The sequence below is a fragment of the Dasypus novemcinctus genome, chromosome 12 (assembly GCF_030445035.2).
Source record: "Dasypus novemcinctus isolate mDasNov1 chromosome 12, mDasNov1.1.hap2, whole genome shotgun sequence".
NCBI lineage: Eukaryota > Metazoa > Chordata > Mammalia > Cingulata > Dasypodidae > Dasypus > Dasypus novemcinctus.
This window is the reverse complement of record NC_080684.1, coordinates 8253044-8280186: the sequence shown is the minus strand read 5'-3', so window position 1 is coordinate 8280186 and position 27143 is coordinate 8253044. Positions and strand designations below refer to the sequence as shown.

The following is a 27143-nucleotide window of genomic DNA, read 5'->3' as shown; positions in this document are numbered from 1 at the left end:
GTTGGCATCGGTGAATGAATTAGGAAATGTTTTCCTGTTTTGTGTTCCCTGAGCTTCTTGGTTGTGCAAATTCACATCTCCTGCTAAGTTTGGGGAGTTCTCTGTCATTATTTCTTCAAGTATTCCTTCTTCCCCTTTCTTTCTTCTCTTTCTGGGTCTCCCATAACGCATTCACTGGTGTGCCACATGGTGTTCCACAGCTGTCTAGGCTATGTTTCACTTTTAATATTTCTATTTTCTTTCTGCTCCTCAGCCTGACTCATTTCAGTTGTCTTCTCTTCTAGTTCAATGATCCTTTCCTCTGCCAGTTCACACCTGCTCTTGAAACTCTCCTGGGCATTTTTTCATTTCAGTTATTGTGGTCTTCAAATCCAGTAATTCTGTTAGTTTTCTGTCTCTTTACTTATAGAGTCTCATATGGTTCATTCATTGTTTGTCTCATATCCTTTAGCTCTTTCTCTATATTTTCCTCCATTTCCTTGAGCATTTTTAAGATCATTTTTTTAAAACACTTTGTTCAGTATGTTCACATTCTCATCTCCTTCACTGGTGATTTTTAGGTTTTTATCCTCTTCCTTTGGATGGGCCATAATTTCCTGGGTTTTTCTTTCCTTCTCTTTTGTTGCAGGATTTTAGTATCTTAAAATGTTAACTCTGGATTGATTCCCTGAGATGTCTCCTGATTTTGTAACATAAGACAGAGATTTTCTTAAACTATCGAAGAAGGTTTGCCCAAAGTGAACGCAGTGTGCAGGGTTTCCCCTGTCTTTCTGGGCCTCGGTCTTGTTTGCTTGTTAGTTGTTTTGGAGTTTCCCTGTTTACAGGAGTCTGGTTGACCCCTCTGTTTCCCAAGAGACAGACCTTCCTCTCCCAAGTATTTGAAGCAGGCAGGCCTTTGTTCAGACTGGCTATCTCTCTAGTTTTCTATATTTCTTTTGTTGTCTCAAGCTGTTTTTGCCTGGAGGACAAATTCTGGGAGGAGAGCACAATGGAGAGAACTTTCCCAAGTCAGTCTTTCCCAGTCCAAGTAGGGCCGAGGTCCCATAAAGGGCATGCAGACCAGCTCCAGAGTACCCAGGGGGGAGGATCAGGAAGGGCATCAAGAGCTTTTCCAAATGCTCCCAAGAGCTGAGCTTTTCTGGCCTGCTCAGTAAATGCAGCCCTTCAGTTAACTGTCCCCACCTGCCCTGAGGAGGTACAGCATCTTTAGTGTCTGCCACCACCACTCCCATCCAGAGTGAGCAGAAACAACGGCTGCCACTGCCGCTGTCTGGGGCAGGTGGAATCAATGGTTACCCTCAGAGCTGTACCCCCAGTGATCTGAATCCACTGATGGAAAGCTCTGAACAGTGATCACCTGTGCCCATCCCTGTCCTTGGAGAAGAGGATGTCTAAACCCCTTTCTGTCACCAGCAGCTAGCCAGAGTTGGACACCTGCTGCAAGAGTGGGTGATGGGCACGAGGGGCTGCCCCGAGGAAAGAGTAATTCACTGTTCTTTACCATAATTTATCAGCCTCTTCCTCCCACTTTTTCCTGAATGCTGTACAGCGTTCTTCTGACGGATTATAAACAAGCATACTGTTTCTTCAAGAGTTCAAATAAAAAGACAACAAAAACATTCTAAATATTAAAATATTCAAGGAATGAACCTTTTTTTTTTTTGAAGAAACTCAGACAACAAAAGATGAATGGAAAAACTACAACCAAAGGGGAAGCAGCTGTGGCTCAATCAATTGGGCTCCCGTCTACCATATAGGAGGTCCGCGGTTCAAACCCCGGGTCTCCTTGACCTGTGTGGAGCTGGCCCATGCGCAGTGCTGATGCGCACAAGGAGTGCCGTGCCACACAGGGGTGTCCCCCGCGGAGGGGAGCACCATGTGCAAGGAGTGCGCCCCGTAAGGAGAGCCGCCCAGCGCAAAAAAAGCGCAGCCTGCCCAGGAGTGGCGCTGCACACACAGAGAGCTGACACAGCAAGATGACGCAACAAAAAGAAACACAGATTCCTGTGCTGCTGATAAGGACAGAAGAGGTCACAAAAGAACACACATTGAATAGACAGAGAGAGCAGACAACAGGGGGGTGGGGGGAGGAGGGAAATACATAATAAATAAATAAATAAATAAATAAATCTTAAAAAAATAATTAAAACCAATGAGCGTTTAAGGCTTGCTCATGCTGTATGTGTGCTGCAGGTCAGCAGGGGTCTCCTGGCTGTCACTGTCACGAGGGGCTCTGCTGAAGGAGCAGCCACTCTCTCAAGCATAGCCGGCTGTAGTGCCAGAAGAAACGTGTGGAAGGTGCCTCACCAACAAGCACATCTTTGGTCTAGGAATCATACAATAACCTTTGTCTAGGAATCATACAATAACCTTCACATATAACTTCTTGGCCAAAACTAATCACATGATCCAACCTAATTACAGAAGGGCAAGAAGCATCCTAGAATCACCAGCGGTGGAGAATTGGAAGTATTTGGCAAAAGTTACTAATAGCTACCACATATATGTTTCGTTTGCTGTCGATTTTTATTATAAATAACGCCATAATTAACAGTCTCATGCAAAAGTCTTTGTGTACAAGTATAACATTACAAATTCTTAGTGAAGGTGCTAAGAAAAATGTGCATTTTTAATTTTGATACGTATGACCAAAGTTCCCTCCAATAAGGTTATTCTTCTATTAATTTTCATTTCCTTAATTATGATTGCAGTTGAGAAGCTTTTCATATGTTTATGTATATTTTCATTTTTCATCGTTAAATCTCAACCACATGTCATTTGTTTGGGCATAAGAAGTAAAGTGAAGAGCCAGCTTCCTTTATTTTCCCCATGTGCAGTTAGTTGTTCCAAGACAAGTTACTGAATAGTCTATTTGTCCTCCAGTGGCTGGGGAGTATCATATACAATTTCCACATTTTCATTTGAGTCTCTTTCCCAAATTAGTATTATGTGGTATTATCTACCTCTTCCAGTGCAGGTGTCACACCATTTAAATTACTAAAATTGCATAATACCATGTGATTATCTGTAAAGAGTTGGCCTATATGAATTATCCTTCTTTTTCAAACTTCTCCTAGTTCTTGAAACAAATTAATTTTTCATACAAATTTTAGAATTAGCTTACCTAGTTCCAGAATATACTAATGGTTTTTTTTTAATTACGGACACATAAATTTATAGATCAATTTCCATTTTACGAAATGAGTCATTTTATCAAAAAAGAAGGTATGTGTTTTCATATATTCAACTATTCTTTTCTGCCTCTCAGTTGAGCTTCACAGTTTTCTTTATAGTAGTCTGTAGACTGTTATTCCTTTTTTTTTTTACTTTCCTCCTGTTATTTGTGTGTTTTTTGTTGTTGTTGTCACTATTATTGTTGCTTCTTCAAACAAGCTCTTTCTTTTACTACTTCTCACAATTTAAATAAATATCGTCAATATTTAAACTGCGTACATTTTGCTTCAGTGCTTTTGTGAAGCCCACAAGCTCTTTGATTTGTGCTCATTTTGTCAGAAAATTGGTTTTACTTTACTGGGTTCCTTGGCTGAAGAAGGCAGGAATGTTCCTGAATACAAAGTACAGATGAAGACAAATGCTGAGAGTCCTATTTTTTTCCTTTGTGCTCCACAAATAATAATAGATAAAAAGGTCTCTTTGGGATGGTGACTGAAAGTTATCATCTGTGGACAAAAGCTAAATGGATCAGGAAATAAGTGCACGGCCAACGTTCCAGACAGAAAGATTTTAACTTCAGCCGGAATTTTACCAGAATTTTATATATCCAAACCGTGATTTGCTTTAACAAATACTTTTCATCTGTGCTTTATAAACCATTCTTGAATCTCATGTTCTACCTTATTTGGGATTCTAAGGCTAAACTATTACTCGTTATTTATTCCATTGTGTCTCAAGCATTTAGACCCAACACCTTTGATGCTTTGAAACCTTTCAGAATGAGATGTACAACCACACATTTTAGAGGTAAAGACGTTTTTTACTCCCGTCTTTTAGACCATTTTTTCTCAACCGTGAAGGATTAGGGGAATAACATTGGGGAGCACTTTGAAATGGAACGTGTCATTTCTGCTTCCCCATGACTCTAACTCCCCACTCTCAGATGAGAGGTCACAGTTTAGTGAGTCACTGTTTGTCACTACTTAGGTACTGGCACAGAACAAAGGCTAAGAACCACTTCTCTTAGGATAGAGCAAAAGAAAGAAAAACTCAGAAGCTGAGGGGTTTTCTAAACGTCACGGTATTTACTGGCAGAGCTGCGTCTCTCTGACTCCTTCCACTACATCATGCTCAAAAACTCAGTAACTTTAGCAAAGGTCAGCTAACTGGAACCAGAGTTATCAGTAAGGTTCTCCTCATACCTCTTGGGTCTCCCTAACACAAACGATGAATCAAATTAACTGCTATCTTTGCCGTGTTCCCAGAATACTGCTCACAAAGCTAGCCTAGCTCATAAATGCTAATGTAGAACAACTGGTCTATGAATAGTGGTGATTTCTCTAGCCAGATCATGAGACCTGTGACAGAAGAGTACAAAGCATATTCATTTTTGTCTTCCTAGTGCTTAGCACAGTTCCTGTCACTTACCCGGTATAGCAGTTCGATATGGTTATGAATTCCAAAAACAGATACTGGATTATGTTTGTAATCTGGTCTGTACCTGGGCGTGATTAGGTTATGATTAGGACTTTGATTGGGCCACATCATTAGGACATTGAGTCCTCACAGATAAAGGCATGGCAAAGGACAGAGTTGGGGGTTTATGTTGTTGGAGTTCTGATGTTGGAGTTTGATGCTGAAGCCTGAGCTGGAGCCCAGGAAGTAAGCACACAGGGGAAAGAGAAACAAGCCCCAGGAAGAGAGGAAACCTGAGCCCAGAGAGAAGCAAAACCCTGGAAGAGAGGAACCCAGGAAGCCTGAACCCTCACAGATGTCAGCAGCCATCTTGCTCCAACACTTGAAAATAGACTTTGGTGAGGGAAGTAACTTATGCTTATGGCCTGGTATCTGTAAGCTCTTACCCCAAATAAATATTCGTTATAAAAAACAACCACTTTCTGATATTTTGCATCAGCACCTGTTTGACTAATACACCTGGTTTTCAATAAATATTTCTAGAATTAAATTTTACCCATTATATTGCCATATCCAAGAATCATATGAAAGGTTGAGTACAAATAACTCAAATATACAGAAAATTAAGTTATAAAGTCCAGCTTAAATAGAATTTTTATAGATCTCTCCGGAGGCTAGTCTAATTAATTCATGACACTTTTTAAGCTGGAATTACTCCCATGAACCACCTTGGATGCTCTCCTCCTCACATAAAAACATTAACACTCATCATTCTTTGCATCTTTACTCTTACATCTTCTAAAAAGAACCAGTTCATTTATGTTAAACTTCCAAACCACCACACTTCCACCAAACCTTTGGCACTGCGTAATATAAAAGCAATTCCCCATCATCACCATTTTTCATACCTACTATGATTTCTGGATAAATTAATGAATGTCCATAGATATATAAATGCCTAAAAAACGGCAAGAGGTAATGCACACCAAACTACCTCACAGGTTAACACCAAAGAAAGTGGTGACATCGAGTATGGGAATAAGAGAAGCCTTTTATGCTGTGCCCTCTCTGTGTTCATGGGCTGAACGTTTACCATGGGAAAGGACAAGCAGCTGGCGAGGAGAGGCTGGCCAAGCAGCAGCAAGTCTAGCTCTTCAGGACTCTTTCTGACTGAGCCAACTGGAGGGGATTTTTATTACTAGCAACCGAAAAAGCTTGTCTAAGTCCACAGCTGTTGGTACGTATCTTAGCTATCATGGCACATGTCCTCACCCTGCCACCCCCCACACACACCCCTATTGTTATTCTGCAGTCTCTAACCACATAACAAATAACTGACATTGCAAACAGAGGACTGAAAACTTAAACTGAAAAGCCCTGCCAATTCCCCAAATTCAAGAATATTCTAGTTACAGCATAAAGGTAGAAAACCAATATTCAACATACCCTGTTCAAAACCGCTAGGACCAGCTTGTGAATATCATTCTTGAACAACTGTTTTTTAACCATGTTTAGCTTATGTAGTAACTCAGTATCCTCCCTCGATTCTTCTGGCATGCCTAAACGCAAAAACAAATGAAAAACAAAGTTTTTCTCATAAACATTTAAGCAAAACAGATCGTCACTTGTTTGAACTGATCATAGTTAACTAACACATCATACTTTTTTGTAATATGTGGTTCCACAGCAAATAGTTAATCCCTAGCTCTAAGGAATTTACAGAAATAGGTCATCATTGAATATAAAATAAAACTGTATGCATAGATGTTTACTGACTCTAAAGTAGCAAGAAGTTACTATGGCAGAGGAATTTTCTACAGCAAACAATCTCTTTTTGTATGGGTAGGCTGTGGTTTAAGAAGCTGGAAGATTTTCAAGCAAGAGTGGACAGCTTGAGAAAAAAACTCAAAGTTATTTGGACTACAATATAAGAAAGGCAGATATGAAATGTAGGAATAAAAGCGAGCTGGATATAATAGTGGAAAAAAAGAAGTTTTGAATTTCATTATTATGATGATAGAGAGCATGTCACTTTGTTAAAAATCCTCTAAAAGGGCAGTATAATAAGATTAAGTCCTGGAAAGAAAATATAGTCCTTATTAAGCTATGCTGTAGCTGAAATATGCCAAAACCACTGAAACAACTGGAAGCCAAAAAAAAAAAAGGTGATTATATAATAGTAAAACTGTAACAAAGCAGCAATGCTTCCCAAATCAAAGACTACTAAAATAATAATTAAAAATTACTTGAAATATTTAACTTCACTAATTCACATTAACACAAACTACAAACTGGCTTTCGTATAGCTTTTCAGTTATTTAGCAAACATTTGAGTACCAACTATGTGCCAGGATTTTGGCACATGATGGGAATACCACGGTGTTTCCCACCCTTCTGTAAGTTTCCGTCTTCATTTCAAAGTTCATTTAAACAGCTCTGCCATTCACTGTACCATTGTGACTTTGGGCGACTCACTTAAACTCTGGTGTCTTGTTTCGAGTGATGAGGCTACTGTAACTTCTGAGTCTGCCCATTATGACCACCAAGAATAGAACTGCTGACTAGAAAAATCTTCACCTCACTTGTACTAGCAGTTTGATATAGTTATGAATTCCAAAAACAGATACTGGATTATGTTTGTAAACTGTTCTGTACTTGGCTGCGATTAAATTACGATTAGGGCTTTGATTGGGCCACATCAGTAGGGCACTGAGTCCCCACCCCAGGGGACTTGGTGGGGACTCACAGATAAAGGCATGGCAAAGGACAGCGTTGAGGGCTTTTGATGTTGGAGTTTTGATGTTGGAGTTTGATGCCGAAGCCTTAAGCTGGAACCCCGGGAAATAAGCACACAGAAGGAAGAGAAGCAAGCCCTGGGTAAAGAGGACTCCTGAGCCCAGAGAGAAGCAAGACCTGGGAAGAGAGGAACCCACGAAGCCTGAACCCTGGCAGATGCTGGCAGCCATCTTGCTCCAATACGTGACAAAAGACTTTGGTGAGGGAAGTGGGCATCATGGTTCAGTATCTGTAAGCTCCTACCACAAACAAGCACCCTTTATAAAAACCAACCAATTTCTGGTATTTTGCATCAGCACCCCTTTGGCTGGCTAATACGCTTGTCTTATCAAATATCTTCTTACATTAAGACCAAGTAAATGTTCCAGAGACTTTCATTACCGGTATTGTTATATCATTTGAGATTCTACTACTTTTGAGAACAGGTATGATTTCCTTTCCACAGGACTGAGAAGTTTTTAAGGGCAGGGTCTACAACTTAATCAATGCCATATCTCCAAGGGTTCTAAGTACAGTGCTATAGATTTTAAAAATTTGTTCAACATATGCTCATTGCACAAATGTATATTTAAAAATGAGGCCTCTGGAGTCCAGCTGAATAGGTTTAAAAAAATTTGGCTCCAACACATAAGCCATGACTTAACATCTATACATCTTTATACCTCAGTTTCATCTCTGTAAAACAGAAAGAAAAAAGAAAGAAAGAAGGAAAAACTAGTATCTGCTACAAGGATTAAAAGACTCTACATAAAGCATTTCAAATAATGCCTGACACATTTTAAGTCAATATTTTTAGGTACTGTTATTAGCTATAAATGAGTAGAATATAACACAGGTATTCTCTTCTCCAGATTAAACAAACTCATTTGCTCTGATTGCTCTTATCAAAGTGGCTTAATATTCCTCCTCACTCTCCTCCATATACTTTCCAATTTGTGTATGTCCTTTCTTAGAAATTACTCCCTAATAATTTCAAACTGAACTAATCAGTTCCCTAAGAACTGATGTTCAGTCAAGAAAGAACAAGTAAAATGATATTTTATATAACCTGCTGAAAATATTTTAGTAAAATAGCTGGGTCTTTATTATTATTGTATTAAAGCAACTGATTCAATATCTTCAATAAATTAGTATTATAAAGAAGAGTCAAGGTGAAATGCAGCAGAAACTAGGAACTAAGGTAGCACAATTGACAGGGAACCTCTCTCCTCATCAGAGGTCTCTATAATCAAATCCCAGTGAATCCTAGAGGAGAGGAAATGAGGAGAGAAGACAACACAGACAGCAAAAATAGCAGGGCAGGAGGAGGGGAAGGGGGGGGGAATAAAAAATAAATAAATCTTTAAAAAAAGAGAGAAAGATTATGTTTGTAAACTGGTCCATTCCTCTGGGCCTGGTAACCCCTTGATTGTACTAGATATCTTCAGCTGAACCATCTGCATAAATTACATTAAGATTCGGGCTTGGATTCAACCATGTAATTAGAACGTGGCTCAGAGTTGAATCCTACACCCCTTGGTCTGATAAAAGTCTCTCATATGGAACTAGATACACAGAAAAAGACACAGTAAAGGAGAGAACTTGGTTTTGACACTGGAGCCCTGGGGAGAGTTGAGCCATTCACCTGAGAGTCTACAGCTGACCTTGTGAAGAGACCAGGGCAGCTGAGCCCGGAAAGAAATGAGCCCCAGGGAGAGAGAAGAGCCTTATGCCAGCCTATGGCTGCAATCAGAAGAACCTTAAGAGGAAGAGGAAGGCTGAACCGTCACACGTGGCAACAGACTTTGGGTAGGAAAGTACCTCTTATGGTATCTTGAGCTGGACTCTTCATGGCCTGGTAACTGTAAGCTTCTACCTCAAATAAACACCCTTTATAAAAGCCAACAGATTTCTGGTACTTTGCATCAGCACCCCTTTAGGTGATTAATACAAACCCTAAAGGAATAATATTATTTTCAAGGGCACTGTAATACAGCTAAAGAACATTTTTTCAGTTGTCATTTGAAGAACAACAAAAGAAAAATTATTATATCTAAAATTTGTTCTTGAACTAAAATGGTATTATTTTATTAGCTCACAGATTTGGTTTTCAATGGCTTTGGTTATGTTTAAAACTCAAATGCACACTCAAAAGAATACATCTAACATGTTTAAAGACAATGAAAAGTGGTTTTCATTTTTGTTTTTGCAATCTACAAACCAAATTAAAAATGAAGACTAGCAATAATATTTTTGAGCAAAACTGTCTGCTAAACTGTGGCTCCAAAAGTTAACTGGAAATTATGAATGGAACACCATGATTCAAGAAATATGACTGAATATCCAAGGTAAGAGGAATTTAAAAACGAAGCAAATTTCACTAGAGACAGATAGTAGATTACAGGTTACCAGGGGTCAGAGGTGGGGAGATGGGTAGAGGAAATTTTTGTTTAATGGGTGCAGAGCTTCGGTTTGAGGTGATAAAAAAGTTGGGGCTATGGATATAAGTGACAGTAGCACAGCACTGTGAATGTAATTAATACCACCAGATTGTATACTTGAAAGCAGTTAAAATGGGAAATTTTGAGTTGTATATATGTTACTACAAGGGAAAACTTAAAAAAAAAAAAAATGATTAAAGAAAGCCCTGTCTATGAAAAATGTATAACTTTAGACTCATACACTGAGAATACGCATATACTCAGAAACAAAATAGCTATAGGAATACAGAAAATGGTAGATTTAGATTTCAGATATGGAAGAGTCCATTTTTAAAGGACAAAAAAATAATGGGTCTTCAAAGGAATTGAGAATTTTACAGAATAACAATAAATAATGTCATACTGCATATTCATTAGTCACAAAGACTTGTCAAATGTGTCTCCTAAATGACTCTCGATACATCCCGTCCTCTCTGTTTCCATTGCTGGACCTCTTAGCCACGTTTCATTTGACTGTCAACTGCCATCTATCCCAATCTCCCTGTCTTTAGTGTCCCTCCTTTCTAATCATTCTCCATACCACAGGGCTCTCTTTAAAAACTGCAAATTTGTTCCTGGCAATCCACTTTTTAAACACCTTTAACAAATTTGAATTGAATTCTGGTTAAAGGCACAAATTTTTTGCCACGTGTGCCTTCTCCTGCATGAAAAGCCTTTCCCAGCCTTTCCACCAGGGCCCCTGCTGAGCTCTCAACCCAACTCAAGTATCACAGTCGCTGGCCTCCTCCTATGAGTGATTATCTGGGATTCCATCAATATTCTCATAGCCTTACATAGGCGTATAGATACATAAGCACATCTCACATTATCCAGTAAGTAACTATTTACCTATCCTTCCAACTCTCAACTCTCATAATAGAGCACCATCTCTTTTTCCCATTCATCTCTCAAATCTCAGCAGCCATCACAGCGTTTATAACACAAGAGGCACTTAATAAATTCGTGCTGAATGAATGGAAGAACAAAGGGTTTCAAATTGACCTTGGAGGACCAATTGAGGTCACAAAGATATAAACAGGAGGGAAAGTTGGGGGTGGGGAATTGTTGAAACATGGTTATGTTTCAGGAAGATTAATTTAGCCAGAGTAAAAGCTGGATTGGACAGAGGCAAGAGAGTAGGTGTGAAAATTAGTTAAAAAGCTATTATAATAATTTAGACAAGGAAAAAAAAATTGAATTAGGGTGATGGTACCAGGAAAGAACTATAGAGATGGGCCCTCTCCTTGAAAGAAAAAGCTCAACACTTTATTTTGTACTTAAACTGTGTGAATAAGTCATTGAATTGTCTTAAAATTTGATCTGTGACTCTTCTTCATCATTATTTTTTCTCTATTTTTATTTTTGACTTAGCAGCAAGATTTGCATTTGGTTGACAGAACCTGGACCTTTAATGTTTGCCTAGAAAGTTATTTCATTAAAGGTCAAAAATCCGTTTAAACTGCTATCTTCTCCCACAATCAGTTATGTAACTTACCTGGAACTATAAAATGTAAAATAGCTCGAAGCGCCTCCAGCTGCACAGAAAGTGATGTTTCGTGGCTTTTCATAACTGTTAGTATTTTGGGGGCCACCGTGGCCATTGTATCCAGGGAAGTGTTACTGGAGATATAAAATTGAAATATTTACTGCAAGTACGATCCGATTCGATTACACAAACACCAAAAACAAATGCAAGAAAAGAAGTCAAACATATTTTATTAGAAAAAGCTATATGAACAGGCACATGAATGTAATGACATAAGCACACATAATTTAAATTATTATTTAATAAACCTTTGACCTCAACAGGTAAAATTTACAGTAACCTGGGAATCTTTTATTTAGTTTTGTGAAACTGGCAGTTTCCTTCTGATCCTATGTATGGGTCAGTGGCCACAACCCTGCAAAGTGGGGGCTCTTATTCCCACTTTCTGGATGAAGAACACTTAGGCTGACTGTGGTTAAATACCTATGCCTAGAAAGTGACAGAGCTGGGATCCAAACTCATCTCAGCCCAGGGAAGGACTTGCAACATGCTGTCCCATCTGTCCCAGACTCGCATCACTGAACGCCCTACCTGGTATTCTTAATCAGCTTTACTCTGCATTAAAGTCTTGGTTACTCTAAGGTAGTATATGTAGTTTTCCTTTTGTAGGTGAACAAATATTACTCAGCTGGATTTTAGTAGGTATTCTGAACTTTAATATAAATTCCTCGCTTTGCACGGTGTTATGTTAATTGAAACTTGCTCGTCTAGAAATCATGCCTGCCTTTTGCCCGGCTCCGTGGTCACTGAAATATATTAACACCTCCTCCTTTCCCCCTTCCAGACCCAGTTTAAACACATCCCCTCCTTCGTTACGCCAGCTGAGCCCACGCTGCTCTTCCTATTTTGTCTTTCACATACCAATGCTGTTCCATTCTCACAAGGTATTGAAATTATCTGTTCACAAATCCATCTCCCCCGCAAGATAGGGAGCTTTCTAAGGGCAGGCATGTGGCCATAGTTAACTTTGAATCCCCAAGACTCGAACTGCTCAAATTTTACATAGAGGGAATGGCTTGCCCAGAATCTACAGAATCCTAAATTGGAGTGTATGCCACTGTGATTTTGCCTCATTTATAAAGGTTCACACACATCCACCACCATAAAAACCAGCATTTAGATAAACTTTTCACTTAAATCTTCAAAAGCAACATTTAAACAAGTGAAATAAGAGTTATAGATATGATATGCACAAACATAAATAGGTTAGCTGGACTGATGTTAAAAAATCAAACAGTGCAACTCCATTCCTTATATTCCTATAGACCTGCTACCTGCAGTTTATCAAGCTATATGCACTTCATTTATTTCTATTTAATAACAGTACTACTAAACACAGCAGCTATGATTTTTAAGTACACATAATGTGCCAGGAATTATTTTAACTCCTTTTTAAAAACGAATTGTATTTAATCCTTACATTATAAACTTAGAACTTGTGAAGCTGTTATTATTTGTCTTTACAGATGAGAAACCTGAAGTTTAGAGATCAAATAGTTGGCCTAAATTAGTGGCAAAGCCAGGGTTGAAAATCTATTTTGACTGAAGTCTGTGACCATTTAATTTTCCTTCTACACATGAGTTTCTTATATAGGCTCTTTTTTTGTTTGAAATTGACTTAAAGCCAAAATTACCTCACATTTATTGGTCTAACAAAATGCCAAACGGTACTGAACATACTCTGCAGTAGGCACTGTCTGAATATAAATCAGTTTTGGTTTTTTATAAGCGAGACAATCCCCCCTCCCTCCCTCCCCTCCACCCCCAGATAAAAGCATCTGGTCTCTGATGTGCCACTAATAACTAAATAACTCTGGACTTAGACTAGATGCAATTGAAAGCTTCCCTAGCTTGGGAATGACAGCAGGAAGAAAATACGAAGTTAATTCAAATGAAAGAATAAGAATGTACTTGTGAAAAAGCAACAATTAGAAGATACCGTGATTTTACCATTTCTTTTATACCTTTCACTTACACAATAATTTGAAAAAGTTTTGCAACACTATTTTTCAAAATTCAGTCCATACCAAGCACCAAGCACAAAAGCAAACTTTCAACATAGTTCTACCATTTCTGCCATCCCTTCCAACGTTCAGATAACATAAATTCATTTTATCAGTGATATGAGAGTATATTGCAAAATGTTTCAATCTTTAAATACCTATGTTTGCCTTTCGTTCCTAGTAATGTTCTTGAAATGTCAGTATTCTGCCTGCCCAATATTCTATATTCTGCACAAGTTCATGAATCTATCTTACCTTCCTTCAAAAAGATGATTTAGCATTTTACAGCCACTTTCAGCCACTTCAGGAAAATGTATATGCTTCTGCATTAACTCCAATACATTCAGATATATTCCTTTTGATAACAGGATTTTTCTGAAATTAACTACAAGATTTTTTTAAAATGTGACTTAAAGAAATGTGAGCATATTTTCATAAACTTACAAGTCATAGAGTATTAAGGTAGTCCAAATTCACAGGAAAGTATATACAAGTACAAATATAATTTATATTTCACTGACAATTTAAAGCTCATTAATGTTATTTCTTTAAAAGATAAACCTTTTTTTTTTTTTTTTGGTCAATCCTCTGCTGAGATTTTTGTTTTAAATGTTATATTCACAGAATAGGCTGGTTCCTGTGGAATCAGCATAACCATTATAACCCTGCCAATGTAAGAGGTATGTGTTTACAGAAAAAGGTTTTAAAATAATGCCTACCAAAATAAGGATAAAATTTCATTCTAATACTCAAAATAACTTCAAATTTCATTCTAATACTCAAAATAACTTCACAAAATAACTGTGCTTCTATGAAGCTAAGATCCACCGGCGGTGCCGGAAACCAGCAAGGTGGGACTAAGGCACAGGTGCACAGAACTTGGCCGATCCCTCAGCTCCTGCGGTGGGTGTCAGGTGGGGGCTGGGGGCGGGAGCCAGGCTGAGTGGCTTTCAGCTTTGAGCTGCCTGGTATACTTATCACAGTGACCACACAAACAGCCTTCCTACATATGCCTCCACGGCAAAACGGAGGGAAAGCTCTGATGCAGGGCGTGAATAACTACACTTTTTTCACGAAGTTTTGTCAAGGCTTACGAAGCCCATCACTGAGCTTTAAAACTGACTTTACATTCCACCTTGAAAGAAACTATCTTCGAAGTAATGATTAGAGGCTAACTCTCCTCTTCATAATAAGCTCTCTTCACTACATTCAAATCCATTGTCTTGAAATTTCCATATAAATATTAGTTGTCTTAAAGCCTCTATCTAAATATCAATGCCAACATTCTATACTGTAATTCAACACTTTGAAGTGGCAGTAAGTGAAAATTAGAAAGTTTTCAACTGAGTCTGTTTTTAAAAATGAGTTGTCAATCTCAAATTGGAAGAGAGTAAAATAAAGACTTCAAAAAAAAAATCTCAAATTGGGAGAAAAGGAAAAGATAGGACAAAAGTCAGAAGTCAAGTAGAAAGTCCCAGAGAACAACAAACAGGAAGGCCTCCCCTTTGGTTCCCTGAAAGCTGACAGGTGCAACCTGAGTGACCAAGAGTAAAGGAAGACAGAAAGACAACCAATCAGGACAGCAAATAGCTAGGGTCCCTCCCTACCATGGGCAAGGGGGAGGAGGAAAGAACAGCCTCTAAAAAGCCAAGCTGGGGACGCCAACACCCACGTCTCTAAGGTGTACTTTCCCTTTCTTTGGTTTCTCAATAAACTCTTTACTTGCTTGCCTGAAAAAAAGAAGTGATGTACACATTCTAAAATGCTACCACTTCCTGAAAGACTCTTTGCTATTTCATACCCTTTGAAGACACCCAGAATATCACACATTAAAACACAATAAAATGTTGGTTATTTCGCTTAATTATGGAGAAGTTAGTCTAGACTAGTGGTTCTCATGCATTAGAATCATCTGGAGAGCTTGCCAAAGCACAGATTGCTGGCTCTCAGCCCCACAGTTTAGAATTCAGTAGGTCTGTGGGGGACCCAAGAATTTCTATTTTTAACACATTCCCTGAGAAGGTCTTGGGACCACAGTTTAAGAACCACTATTTCCGATATTAACCAAATTAGCACTGTTTTCCAGAAAGTAGGTTCATTATGACTTGAAAATTGAGAATAGATATTTGATCCCACACCAGAACTAGGAGAAGAAATTATATCATGGCGTCAACTTTAGAGTTGAGAGAACATTTTACACATTATTTCATTTACCTGCTATTCTCATAACCCTGTTGACCTCACCAATCCCACATTAGCAGGATATTATCTTCTTTAAAAGGCCAATAACAATATTCAACTTCTTTCAAGTCTTTACTCAACAGGCCCTTCCAGGCTGCCTATTCACAATTTCATCCCCTTTGATCCCCAACTTTTCATCGCCTCCTTCCTTGCATCATTTTTTATTTCTTAGTTACATCACGGACCATATATTTTACTTCTCTTTATTATCTACCTTCCCCACTAAATTTAAGCTTCCTGAGCCTGAGATTTTTAACTCCTTTATTAACTGATACACGCCAAGTGCCAAGAGCATCACCTGGCACATAGCAGAAGCTCAATAAACAGGCATTGAAAAGAGTTATTCACATGAGGAAAGTGTCACGCAAGTCTCTGTGACCTGACCTCAGGGCCACCGCGGCAGAGCCTGCTTCTTCTTGCTGACCATCCAGTCGTTTTCTAGAAAACCTCACCTAGCTCTGTGCCCAAGAGTTTTTCAATGAGAAGTGACCTACAGAGGTTAGCGAACCAGCTGCTCGAGTTCATCATGCTCAGCAGTGGAACTCCAGAGACAACGCAAAGGGATCTGAGGACAGAGTGTCCGGGAGGTGGCCAGGAACAAAGAAGTAAGGATGCGCTTTCACCACTAGTTAAAAATGTTTCACGACAATGCAAGGTATTGGTGGTAGGGTGAGGTATGAGAGCCCCATGTGATATTATGGATGTGTGTTCTGTAAATTCACAAATATTCCTACCTACTTACTGTTTATGTATGTTCATGTATGAGGGGTATGCTTCAATAAATATTTTTTAATTGAAAAACAAAGAAGTTAGAAAGAACAGAGAACTGACTCTCAACAAAGAAATCAAGGTTGACTCCAAATGTAATTAATCCTCAGATGTTATAACAAGAAACTGTCCAAGTCTGACAGTCATGGTAGCTTTGTTTGCATATCAGATGGTAAGAATTACAGCACCAACACAGTGTGGTCTGCACACGGGAAAGGCCTATTTCTTCTCCAAGGTGCCCACACATAAAAGCAGCAAAATCCAGTCCTCACTTTTAGGAGAGCCCCATCCAGGACTCTCAAACTACCCCTCCTACTCTGCTTAGCTCGATGCAAGCAACCCCATCTGTCAGTCCTCTCGGCCACCCATGCCTTTTATTAAAATGTTGTCAGACTCAGAGGTGGAGTGGGCACCATCATCCCAGAATCCTCAGGACTGAGGAATGAAATATGGACTAGAGTGGACTTACTAGTATTTTACCATGGACTTATTGTGATTCTAGCAATGGAAGAACTTTTACCATTGATGTGGAGGCAGTGGCCACTGGAGATCCTGAGGTCAGGGAGAGGGAAAACAGGTATAACATGGGGCATTTTCGGGACTTAGGAATCGTCCTGAATGACATTACAATGACAGATACAGGCCATTATATTTCTTGCCATAACCTACAGAATTGTGTGGGGAAGAGTGTAAACTACATGTAAACTTTAATCCGTGCTTAGTGGCCATGCTCCAAAATGCGTTCATCAGTTACAATGAATGTACCTCACTAAAGAAGGATGCTGCTAAAGGGGGCAAATGTGGGCAGTGTGGGGAGCAGGGCATATGGGAATCCCCTATATTTTTTTTATGTAACATTTATGTAGTCTATATATCTTTTAAAAAAATAATTAAAAATTTTAAAAAACAAAAAAATGTTGTCAGAGAGGTGAGGTGAGATGGGAGAAATAGGAAGAAGACACGATTTTCCTCTTGATTTGGTAAATAATAATATAAAGAAATGCACGTGAGGTTGTTTTTTCCGCCTTTCACTCTGCCCGGGTTCTCTACTAAGGCTGATGTAAACACTGGTGTCCATCTCAGGTTCTCAGTATTTTTCTCCATCTAAAACTATCCTGAAAGAGGAGGCAAGTCCCAGGGACTCTATAATACATTTTCTCCCCGAGTTTTCTGGCAGTATTTCCTTCTAACAGGTACAGGAACAGGAGGCCCCGTAGGTAGAGCAGCCATTTTTCTCTCCTTAATAATGCAGAGTTTTTCATCAGACTTGTAAGACCTATATGTAAAAGACCATTTCAAAAAAATAGTAGTATAAAAATTTTATAATGGACAATTGTGCCAGATTTTAAAATAGTGAATCCTTCTTCAAAAAACTGCATTTCTAGGAAACTTTCCTAAGAAAATAATGGGAACAGTATATAAAGGAAAATGTTTGGAGAGTGGTGTTTATTATAGGTTTACAAAAAAAAAAACAAAACCACTAGACACAAGCTGAAAATCCATCAACAAGAATTTGGTTCATAAAATAGGATATAGGCATGCACTGGAAAACCATTAAAAGTAATAATGTGGCTGAGGAGGATGTGGTTCAAGCAGTTGAGCACCCACCTCCCACATGGGCTGTCCCAGGTTCGGTTAAAAACAGAGACAGGCAACAAGCGAAACAATTGAAAAAGCCATCCCAGGGAAGCCGATGTGGCTCAGTCATTGAGTGTCGGCTTCCCATGTATGAGGTCCCAGGTTCAAACCCGGCCCTGGTACCCCCCCCAAAAAAAATTAATAATAATGTGAGAATCCACACTTATTAAAATGAAAGGACAAAATATAAAAGTTGGCTATAAAAGAGTATAGTAGATTCCATTGCTACAAAGAATACACTGTATATGCCAGGGTGTGAGTAGATACATAGAAGTGCAAAAGAATAAATACATCAGAACGTTTATTTTCTTCTACAGCCTTTCATTTCTATTTCAATATATCTATATTTCAGATATTTAACTACAGAAATGAATTTTTACAATGTCTTATTTTTATTAAAAAAAAAACAAAATGTATTTTTCTTTATTAAAAAATATGCTGTACCCCTTACCATTTTGTTCTAACAGAGTTGACAATGCATTTGCAGAGGCCCGGAACACTTCTTTGGACGAGGAATGCATCAGCATGGAAAGCATCACTTCCCTATGAGCTGGGACTCTTTCACAAAATTTCAAGCACAATATTAATAATTATAAATCTTTATAATAATCTGCTTAAATATTCACTTACCATTATCTATTCTCTCTAATAAAAATAAGTGTACGTAAACTACACCTTAGGCCACCTCCACTTAAAAGAGTAAATTCTAGTTAAACAGTTTTCAATTTATAAGTTAGGTTCAAACCCAGTAAATGTTAATAAAATCGACATTAATATGTTTCTTCCAAAGCTGATAGGGAGTGCAGGAAAAAAAGGCTCAGCAGATATAACAAGAGATAATAAGAGGAAGAAGGTAAAAAGAAGAAAATGAAAGATAAGACAGGAAGATACTTTTGTAGGTAACAAAGAAAAGACAAAGAAAGGAAAATTGTAAAATCATAAACATAGTGGACTCTAAAGGTTCAGAACATAAAACATGCTTTCTTTCAAAAAACAGGCTATTTTTTAAATCTGTGGATATGGAGGTTAAGTACTAGGAACATTATAAACCACAGCAAGAATCCGCCTTCCCCTAGCCTCTTAAGTAGATTACCCAAAGTGGGATAATTAGGATGCTGGTTTGAAGTATGGTTTTCAAAAGAATTAATGTTTTTTTTGAATGGAGATGTTTATTTAAATAGTACCTGTGTCATTAATTCCCTTTCTTTTTGGCAGTAGGACAACATAAAGGTAACCATGTAAACAGGCTGTCAGGATTTGAGATGTAGAATATTGTTATTTAACTTCCCCAGTTACTCATTAAAATTTTAAAACTCAGGGAATAGCCAGTGCAAATGGCAGTTATAAGCAGTTGCCATAAAGCACAGAGGCTCGTGGACATGAAACAAATCTCACAGACATGCAAGTCTGGGTGTTACAGCTTGTACCTTAGGGAGAGAGGGCTGGTCCTGTGATGTCTGAAATGCTGCTACCGTGGACAGCGCCTCAGGGGCTAACAGCTTCGAACAACCCTCTCAAGAGAAGACGGGTCAAAACTCCACCTGCGTGGGGAACCTGCACAGGAGGCTGCCTAACCACACCTGATTCCTGAGATGGACAGCCTGCTGGAATGGCCTCAGCAACAGAGAAGGTCACAGACGGCCTAGGATTGCTATCCCCTGAGGTTATCTGATAATGCATTTTAAGCCATCAGACAGAAAAATTAAAGACTCTTTTGCTATCATCCATAAATTACTGAACGACTCGATCCCAAATCTCTCAGTAATAATTCTCAAACACACCACCTTTTTCTAATTACTGAAGGCACTGAGATCAAAATATTATTTATCCACCACTATTTCGTGGCAACACTCAAAACATAAATCCCTACATAAAAATATTTGTAACAAAAAAAGAATAAAAAAAGTTTAAAACACTTTTTAAAAATATTTGTCACAAAAAAATTACACTAAGGCATTTTATATGTAGCAATAAAATTTTTTCAATCAAAAATTTTCTATCATATAAAATCAAAAGTACTGACTGGCCATCTTCGTCTCCAATCTTCTTGTGTAAACTGTTTTGGTACATAAGGAGATTATTTAATGCCCAGCATGCAGCCTCCTGGATTATGGAGGAAAAAAAAAAAAAGAGAAACCTGTCAAAACATAGATTATTGAACAAACAGAATGCTGAATAACTATAATATTCATGAAAGACTCCAACCTGTACATGCTTGTTTTTCCTATGCCACGTTAATGCTTTGTAACAGGCTTCCAGCCAAAACAATTTATCTTCTTCCTCTTCATTATCATTCTCCTGATGCTCATTTTTTTCCTCAAGATCTTGATTTAGGAAAATGGTCTCAGCTTGAAAGAAAAAAAAAAAAGGAATATATAATATATTAGATTGAATTACTGGGTCTAAGTATCTTGAAACATCATCTATAGTGTGAGTTGTTCTTTAGTAGAGGCCTTGTTGATAATAAAGCTATTTTTAATATACCGCATATCTAATATGAGCACCACTCATTGGACTGCCAACCCATCTATATAGATAAATAATAAAAGCAGGAAGAGGATACCAAACAAAACTAATACCAATCACAAAGCTAAATCAAAGAGGTAAAGGAAAACCCTGCAAGACTAGGGCAGTGCACCTGTCGTCACTCACTTTCTTGGAAGTATCCTCTCTTGGAAAATGAGTCGTATTAGGTCAGAAAAGCCATCTAATACTTCCTTCTCTACTTCAGGACTTTCTTGTTATCATGCTAAAGTTCAAGATCAAATGCAATTGTAAGAATATTCTTTTTGGCAAAATTACTTACTGAGGAGCGCTAAACAGCTGAGTGCTGAGATTTGCAAGGTTGCGTTCTCTGAATACTGCTTCACAGCTTTCACCACAAACTCATGTACCTCATTTAATACCAAAATATTAAAAAAGTTACCTAAAAGTTTAAATGAGACATTAGTAGAATTGTCATCCATGGAACTTAAATTACCTTTAATAACAGTATATTTAAATCAATACCTTTGTGTAGTGATGAATATTTTGCTGATATTAAAAATACATAATTATTTTAATAAAAAGCGCTTACCATGATTAAGTTTTTCAACATTTATTTCATACTTTCATTTAACTATCTTACATATACAACAGAAGTGACTTAGCAAAAATAATGATACATATTTGGGACATATTAACTTTGTGTTTTTTGACTACCTCTCATGTCATCTTCATATAAAACATTTAAGTGTCTATTATACAAAGCACTGTGATATTCATTGCACAAAACAATTGCCCTGCCTTCAATGAGATGGAAATCTTAAAAACCCTCCATCTTCATTAAATCCTTTTGTTAAAACACCCTTCTTGCACATCAAGGAATCTTATCATGATCTAACCTTGTTTATGATGCTCTTTGAAAATGTATAAAAGATTATTTCACACTCTTAAATCCACCACAAGAAAAAGTCCCACACATTTTTATAAACACATTAATTTGAGAATCAACATCACATCCAAAAATCAATAGCCTTGTTAAGAAATAAATTGTAAATGATATTCCTGAAATCTTTATATAAAATGGATGGATAGGTTTCTCTCCGCCCTCCATCACCTATGTGCCTCTTTCTATTTGATTTATTTGTAACTCACTCATGGATGGTCACCAGCTTTCTCTCTATAAGTAAAAAGGAAACTCCTTCCTATTCAGCTATAAATTTATAGAGGTAGGTTTTTTTAAGCTAAGTTTTAGCTCCAATCATTCAGAAATTAAATGATCCATGGGACATAAAGCCAGAGATGTAAAAGGAATATCATTGAAACTAAATATTAATCAAGGGCCAATATGCAAAGCCTGTGAAAGGCATTTTTTGTGTTGGTTGGGTTGCTTTTGCTAGATCCTGGCACTCAAGAAAATCTCTGCCATATCACTAGCTGGATACACATTTAAGGAATAGACAGCTCAAGATTAAATCTCAGAGTTGACACTTTAAAGTATTAAATTGTACTAAATTGCAACAGAAGATTACAAAACAAACAGGAAATGATGGCCCATCCAAAGGAACAACATAAAAATCCAGAAACCATCAACAAAGAATACCACACTTTGGACATACAGAATAAAGACTCTAAAACCATGATCCTCAATATGCTAAGGAAATAAAGGAAAACACAGAAAAAGAACTGAAGGACATCAGGAAAACAATGAAAGAGCAATAGAAGAATCTCAGTAAAGAGACAGAAATTTTTAAAAGAAAAAAAAAAAAAACAGAAATACTGAAGTGGAAGACTACAAAAATCAAACTGAAAAATTCCCTAGAGGGTTTCAACAACTAATTGGAACTCACAGAAGAAACAATTGATAAACTCAAAGACAGAACATCTTAAATGATTCAAGCCAAAGAGCAGGAAGAAAAAATAGTAACAACAAGTGAACAGAGTTTAGGAGACCTATGTGATATGATCAAGTATACAAATATATGCATTATAGGTGTCCCGGAAGAAGAAGAAGGAGAGAAATGTCCAAAGAAATATTGGCAGAAAATTTCCCAAATTTAACAAAACACATTAACGTGCTGCTTCAAAAGCTCAGTAAGAGGGGAGGCAGGGCAAGATGGCATCTGAATGAGTGCAGCTTATGGTCTCTCCTGCGAAGACGCGGCCGAGTGGGGTTGGAGTCTTGCAGGGGCGGGCTGTCTTGGGGGCTTGCAGGGCGGAGGGTGTGTGGACATCGATTTGGAGAGAGAGTGGCAGGGGTGGTGCTTGCTAAAGGTAGAATTGTGGCTTACAAGTAGAGGTCGGAAGCTGTGGGCTGGCGGGACCCTTCCCCCTAGGGCTGGTGGCCGGGTGTTTCCTGAGAACTGTCGGTTGTGTGGTGGCGTCCTGGGCCCTGGGGTCCCCGGATGCGTGGTCCCCAGGTCCATGTCCCCTGAGCCCCCCGTAGCCCGTGCTCCACGGACCTGTGTGCCCTGGGTTTGCAGAGTCCCGGACTTTCCTTTCCCAAGTCCAGCGCTCCCGGAGGTCTGGGATTGCTTTAGCCCTCTGGTTTTGGACTACTCCGTGGGTGGGAGGGTTTCGGTGGGGGGCGCAGTAAGGGGGCCTGGCTAGTGTGGGTTCAATTTTCTGGTGTTCCCCCCGCCCCTTTTTTCTTTTCTTTTTTTTCTTTTTTTGCGCTTGGAGGAGCATACCGGCTGGCTTGGGGAGAGTCTGGGAAGAGAGGAGTGGTGAATCTGCTGAGAAAGCCCGATTCAGCTAAATACCCTGGGATAGGAAACTTGGCCTGGGAGAAGGTGGAGTCGGAAAATCAACTAGACCTCTCATAGCACATCCAAAGGAGAGAGACTAAAGGAGGCACTTTCCAAGCCTCCAATAGCACACTTGGGGTCCCTGGTGAGGTGTCGGTGCTCTCTCTCTGGAAATTAAGAGTCGCTGTTTTCTGTGTGGAGCTGATTCAACAAAGACCCACTTGAATCTCCTACCAGACCTCTCAGGCAGCTTTCTTGCTGCCTGGGAGAGAGGGAAGTGAGGAAGGGAGAAAAGGGGGAACGTCAGATCCCTAAGCGTTTTATTTAACTACAAACAGGATTCCTTGCTTGAAACTTTTCCTAGTATTTGGTTGGTTTTCCTTGTTTTTCCTTCCTCTTTATCCCCCCAAGGCCCTTTTTCCTTTTTCTTTCTTTCCTTTTTCTTTTTCCTGCTTACTTCCCCTCTCCCTTTTGTCCATTTTTTTTCTCTTTCTTTCTTTCTCCGCTTTCTTATTCTTCTTACATTAGGAGCTGAAGGGAGAGCTTCACATTTGCTGTATTTCCTCATCATCCATTTCCTCTTTTCTATGTGTATTGATTTTGGCCACCAACACTATTCCCTTTCCTCTACATCTTTCTATCCTCCATCATTGATTGTTCCTCTTACATTACACCTCTCTTTGTTTGCCCCCCTATTTTTTTGACTTTTTATTACTAATACCTCCGTTCTGTTTTCTGCCATATAGTCACTCTTTATATTATTCTCCTCTCTTTTCTCTTTGCCTCTCTCCTGAAAACACAGGCCTTTTAATTCACACTGTAGTCCTCCCCATATTCAGATTTTTACATACTCTACTTTTCTTACTGTTATAAGTCTACATACCTTACATGAGTCTAACATCCATTCTCCTATATCTCACATGGTGCCTCTGTTAATATTTACTATCAATACTACTATTATTCATTTTCCTTTCTTACTCCTTTTGCTTTCTCTGGCCCTAATATTTTCCTTCAAGTGAACTTAGCCAACAATAAGGAAACAGAATAAGAAGAACAAAGTGACAAAGAGAAGACTTAACATGCATGCAAAAACAACAACTAATTAAACTCCAAACTAGACCAAGAAGCTAAGCAACTGACTAAACCCGTCAAGATAAAATGATGACCAGATAGCAACAAAAAACTACAAACCAAAACAATAATCAAGAAAACATGCCCCAATCCAATGAACAAACTAAAAACCAGGAAGAGCGGCAGAACATCAAACAAGTAATTAAAGATCTCAAAACATATATTAGGGACCAATTTGATGAGGTGAAGGAAGAGATTAAGAATATGAAAACAATTGGAGAGAATACAGAAGAAACTGAAATCATACACAAAAATATAACAGATATAATGGTAATGAACAGCACAATTCAAGAAATCAAAAATATACTCTCAGCAAATAACAGCAGACTCGAAGAGGCAGAGGAGAGATTAAGTGATGTGGAAGACAGTACATCTGAAATCAAACAGATAGTAGAACTGGTTGGTAAAAAGATAGAAAAAAATCCAGCAGAGACTTAGGGACCTGAATGTCAATGCAAAACATGCAAACATACGTATTATAGGCATCCCAGAAAGAAAAGAGAAGGGAAAGGGGACAGAAGGGATGTTGGAGGAAATATGACTGAAAACTTCCCAAACCTATTGAGGGAGATGGATGTACATGTCCAGGAAGCACAATGCACCCCAAACAGCATAAATCCCAAGACATATACTTGTCAAGTTATCCAATGCTCCAGACAAAGAGAAAATACTAAAAGCAGCAAGAGAAAAGAGAACCATCACATACAAAGGAGGCTCAATAAGATTTAAATGCTGATTTCTCATGGGAAACCATGGAGGCAAGAAGACAGTGGTATGACATAGTCAAGGTACTAAAAGAAAAAAATTTCCAACTGAGAATACTCTATCCAACAAAGTTAGCATTCAAAAATGATGGAGACTTCAAAATATTCACAGATAAACAGAAACTAAGAGAGTATGCCAATAATAATCCTGCCCTTCAAAAAATACTAAAGGGAGTTCTGCAGGAAGAAAGAAAAAAACAAGAGAGACAGAGTTGGAGGAGAGTGTAAGAGCAACTAAAAAGACAAAAACAGAAAAAGAAAATCAAACAGAATAAAACAAACACAAATCCAAAGAAAATATGGCTAAAATAAGTAATTCCTTGAAAGTAATAACACTGAATGTCAATGGATTAAACTCACCTGTCAAGAGACTCAGACTGGAAGATCGGATAAGGAAATATGACCCACTATATGCTGTCTGCAAGAAACACATCTTAGACCCAGGGATTTAAGGAGGTTGAAAGTGAATGCCTGAAAACAATCTTACAAGTAAACAATAACCAAAAAAGGGCAGGAGTAGCTATATTAATATCAGACAAAATAGACTTTAAATACAAAACAATTGTGAGAGACAAAGATGGACACTACATATTAGTGAAAGGGATAATCCTTTAAGAAGAAAGAACAATCATAAACATTTATGCTATGCTCCTAACAAGGATGCCTCCAACTATGTGAGGCAAACACTGAAAAAACTAAGTGAAGGAATAGATGTCTCTACAATTATAGTGGGGGACTTTAATGCACCACTATCAACTTTGGACAGAACATCTCAAAAGAGAATCAATAAAGAAACAAAGACTTTGAACAATTTATTAGGGGATTTAGACCTAATCGACACGTACAGAACATTACACCCAAATACAGCAGGATATACATTCTTCTCAAGTGCACATGGATCATTCTCCAAGACAGACCACATGCTAGGCCACAGAAAAAGTCTCAATGAATTCAGAAAGATAGAAATCATACAAAATAATTTCTCTGACCACAGTGGGATGAAGCAGGAAATACGCAAGGGCCAGAGACCAAGATTTCGAAGTTAAACAACACACTCTCAGAAAAATAGTGGGTCAAGGAGGAAATCTCAAAAGAAATCAATAACTACCTTGAAACTAATGAAAATGATAACACAATATATCCAAACTTATGGGATGCAGAAAAAACAGTACTGAGAGGGAAATTTATAGCCATAAATTCATACATTAAAAAAGAAGAAAGAGCTGAAGTTGAAGAACTAAATGCACACTTGGAGGAATTAGTTAAAAAACAACAAACTAACCCCGAAGAAAGAAGAAAGAAAGAAATAACAAAGATCAGAGCAGAACTAAATGAAATAAAAAATAAGCACTTGAAAAAATAAACAAAACCAAGAGCTGGTTCTTCGAGAAAATTGACAAAACCTTAGCTAGATTAACAAAGAAAAAAAGAGAGAAGATGCAAATACACAAAATAAGAAATGAGAAAGGAGATATCACCACTGATCCCACAGAAATAAAGACTATCGTAAAAGGATACTTTGAAAAACTATATTCCAACAAAAACAACAGTTTAGAGGAAATGGACAAATTCCTAGAAACACATAAATAGCCTACAATGACAAAAGAAGAAGTTGATGATCTCAACAAACCAATCATAAGTAAAGAGATAGAATTAGTCATTAAAAACCTCCCAACTAAAAAGAGCCCTGGGCCAGACAGCTTCACAGGTGGATTCTACAAAACATTCCAGAAAGAACTAACACCAATCTTGCTTAAACTCTTCCAAAAAATCGAAACAGAAGGAACAATGCCTAACTCATTCTATGATGCCAACATTACTCAAGTACCAAAACCAAACAAAGACACCACAAGAAAGGAAAATTAAAGACCAATCTCTCTAATGAACCTTGATGTGAAAATCCTTAACAAAATACTTGCTAATCATATTTGACAACATATTAAACAAATTATACACTATGACCAAGTGGGGTTCATTCC

At 38.1% G+C, this 27143-nt stretch overlaps 1 protein-coding gene across 1 annotated transcript in view; it reads right to left on the bottom strand.

Annotated features, from left to right (window-relative positions):
* Positions 1-27143, bottom strand: part of LRRK2 (leucine rich repeat kinase 2) — a 174027-nt gene that overhangs the window by 110781 nt on the left and 36103 nt on the right. Inside the window, exons 8-14 of the mRNA XM_071218762.1 lie at positions 20848-20967; positions 20247-20389; positions 20065-20144; positions 18493-18599; positions 13650-13779; positions 11341-11465; positions 6037-6149 (exon numbers count right to left, since the gene is read on the bottom strand). Of these exons, the coding sequence (XP_071074863.1) occupies positions 6037-6149; positions 11341-11465; positions 13650-13779; positions 18493-18599; positions 20065-20144; positions 20247-20389; positions 20848-20967 (818 nt within the window). The remainder of the gene's footprint in view (positions 1-6036; positions 6150-11340; positions 11466-13649; positions 13780-18492; positions 18600-20064; positions 20145-20246; positions 20390-20847; positions 20968-27143) is intronic.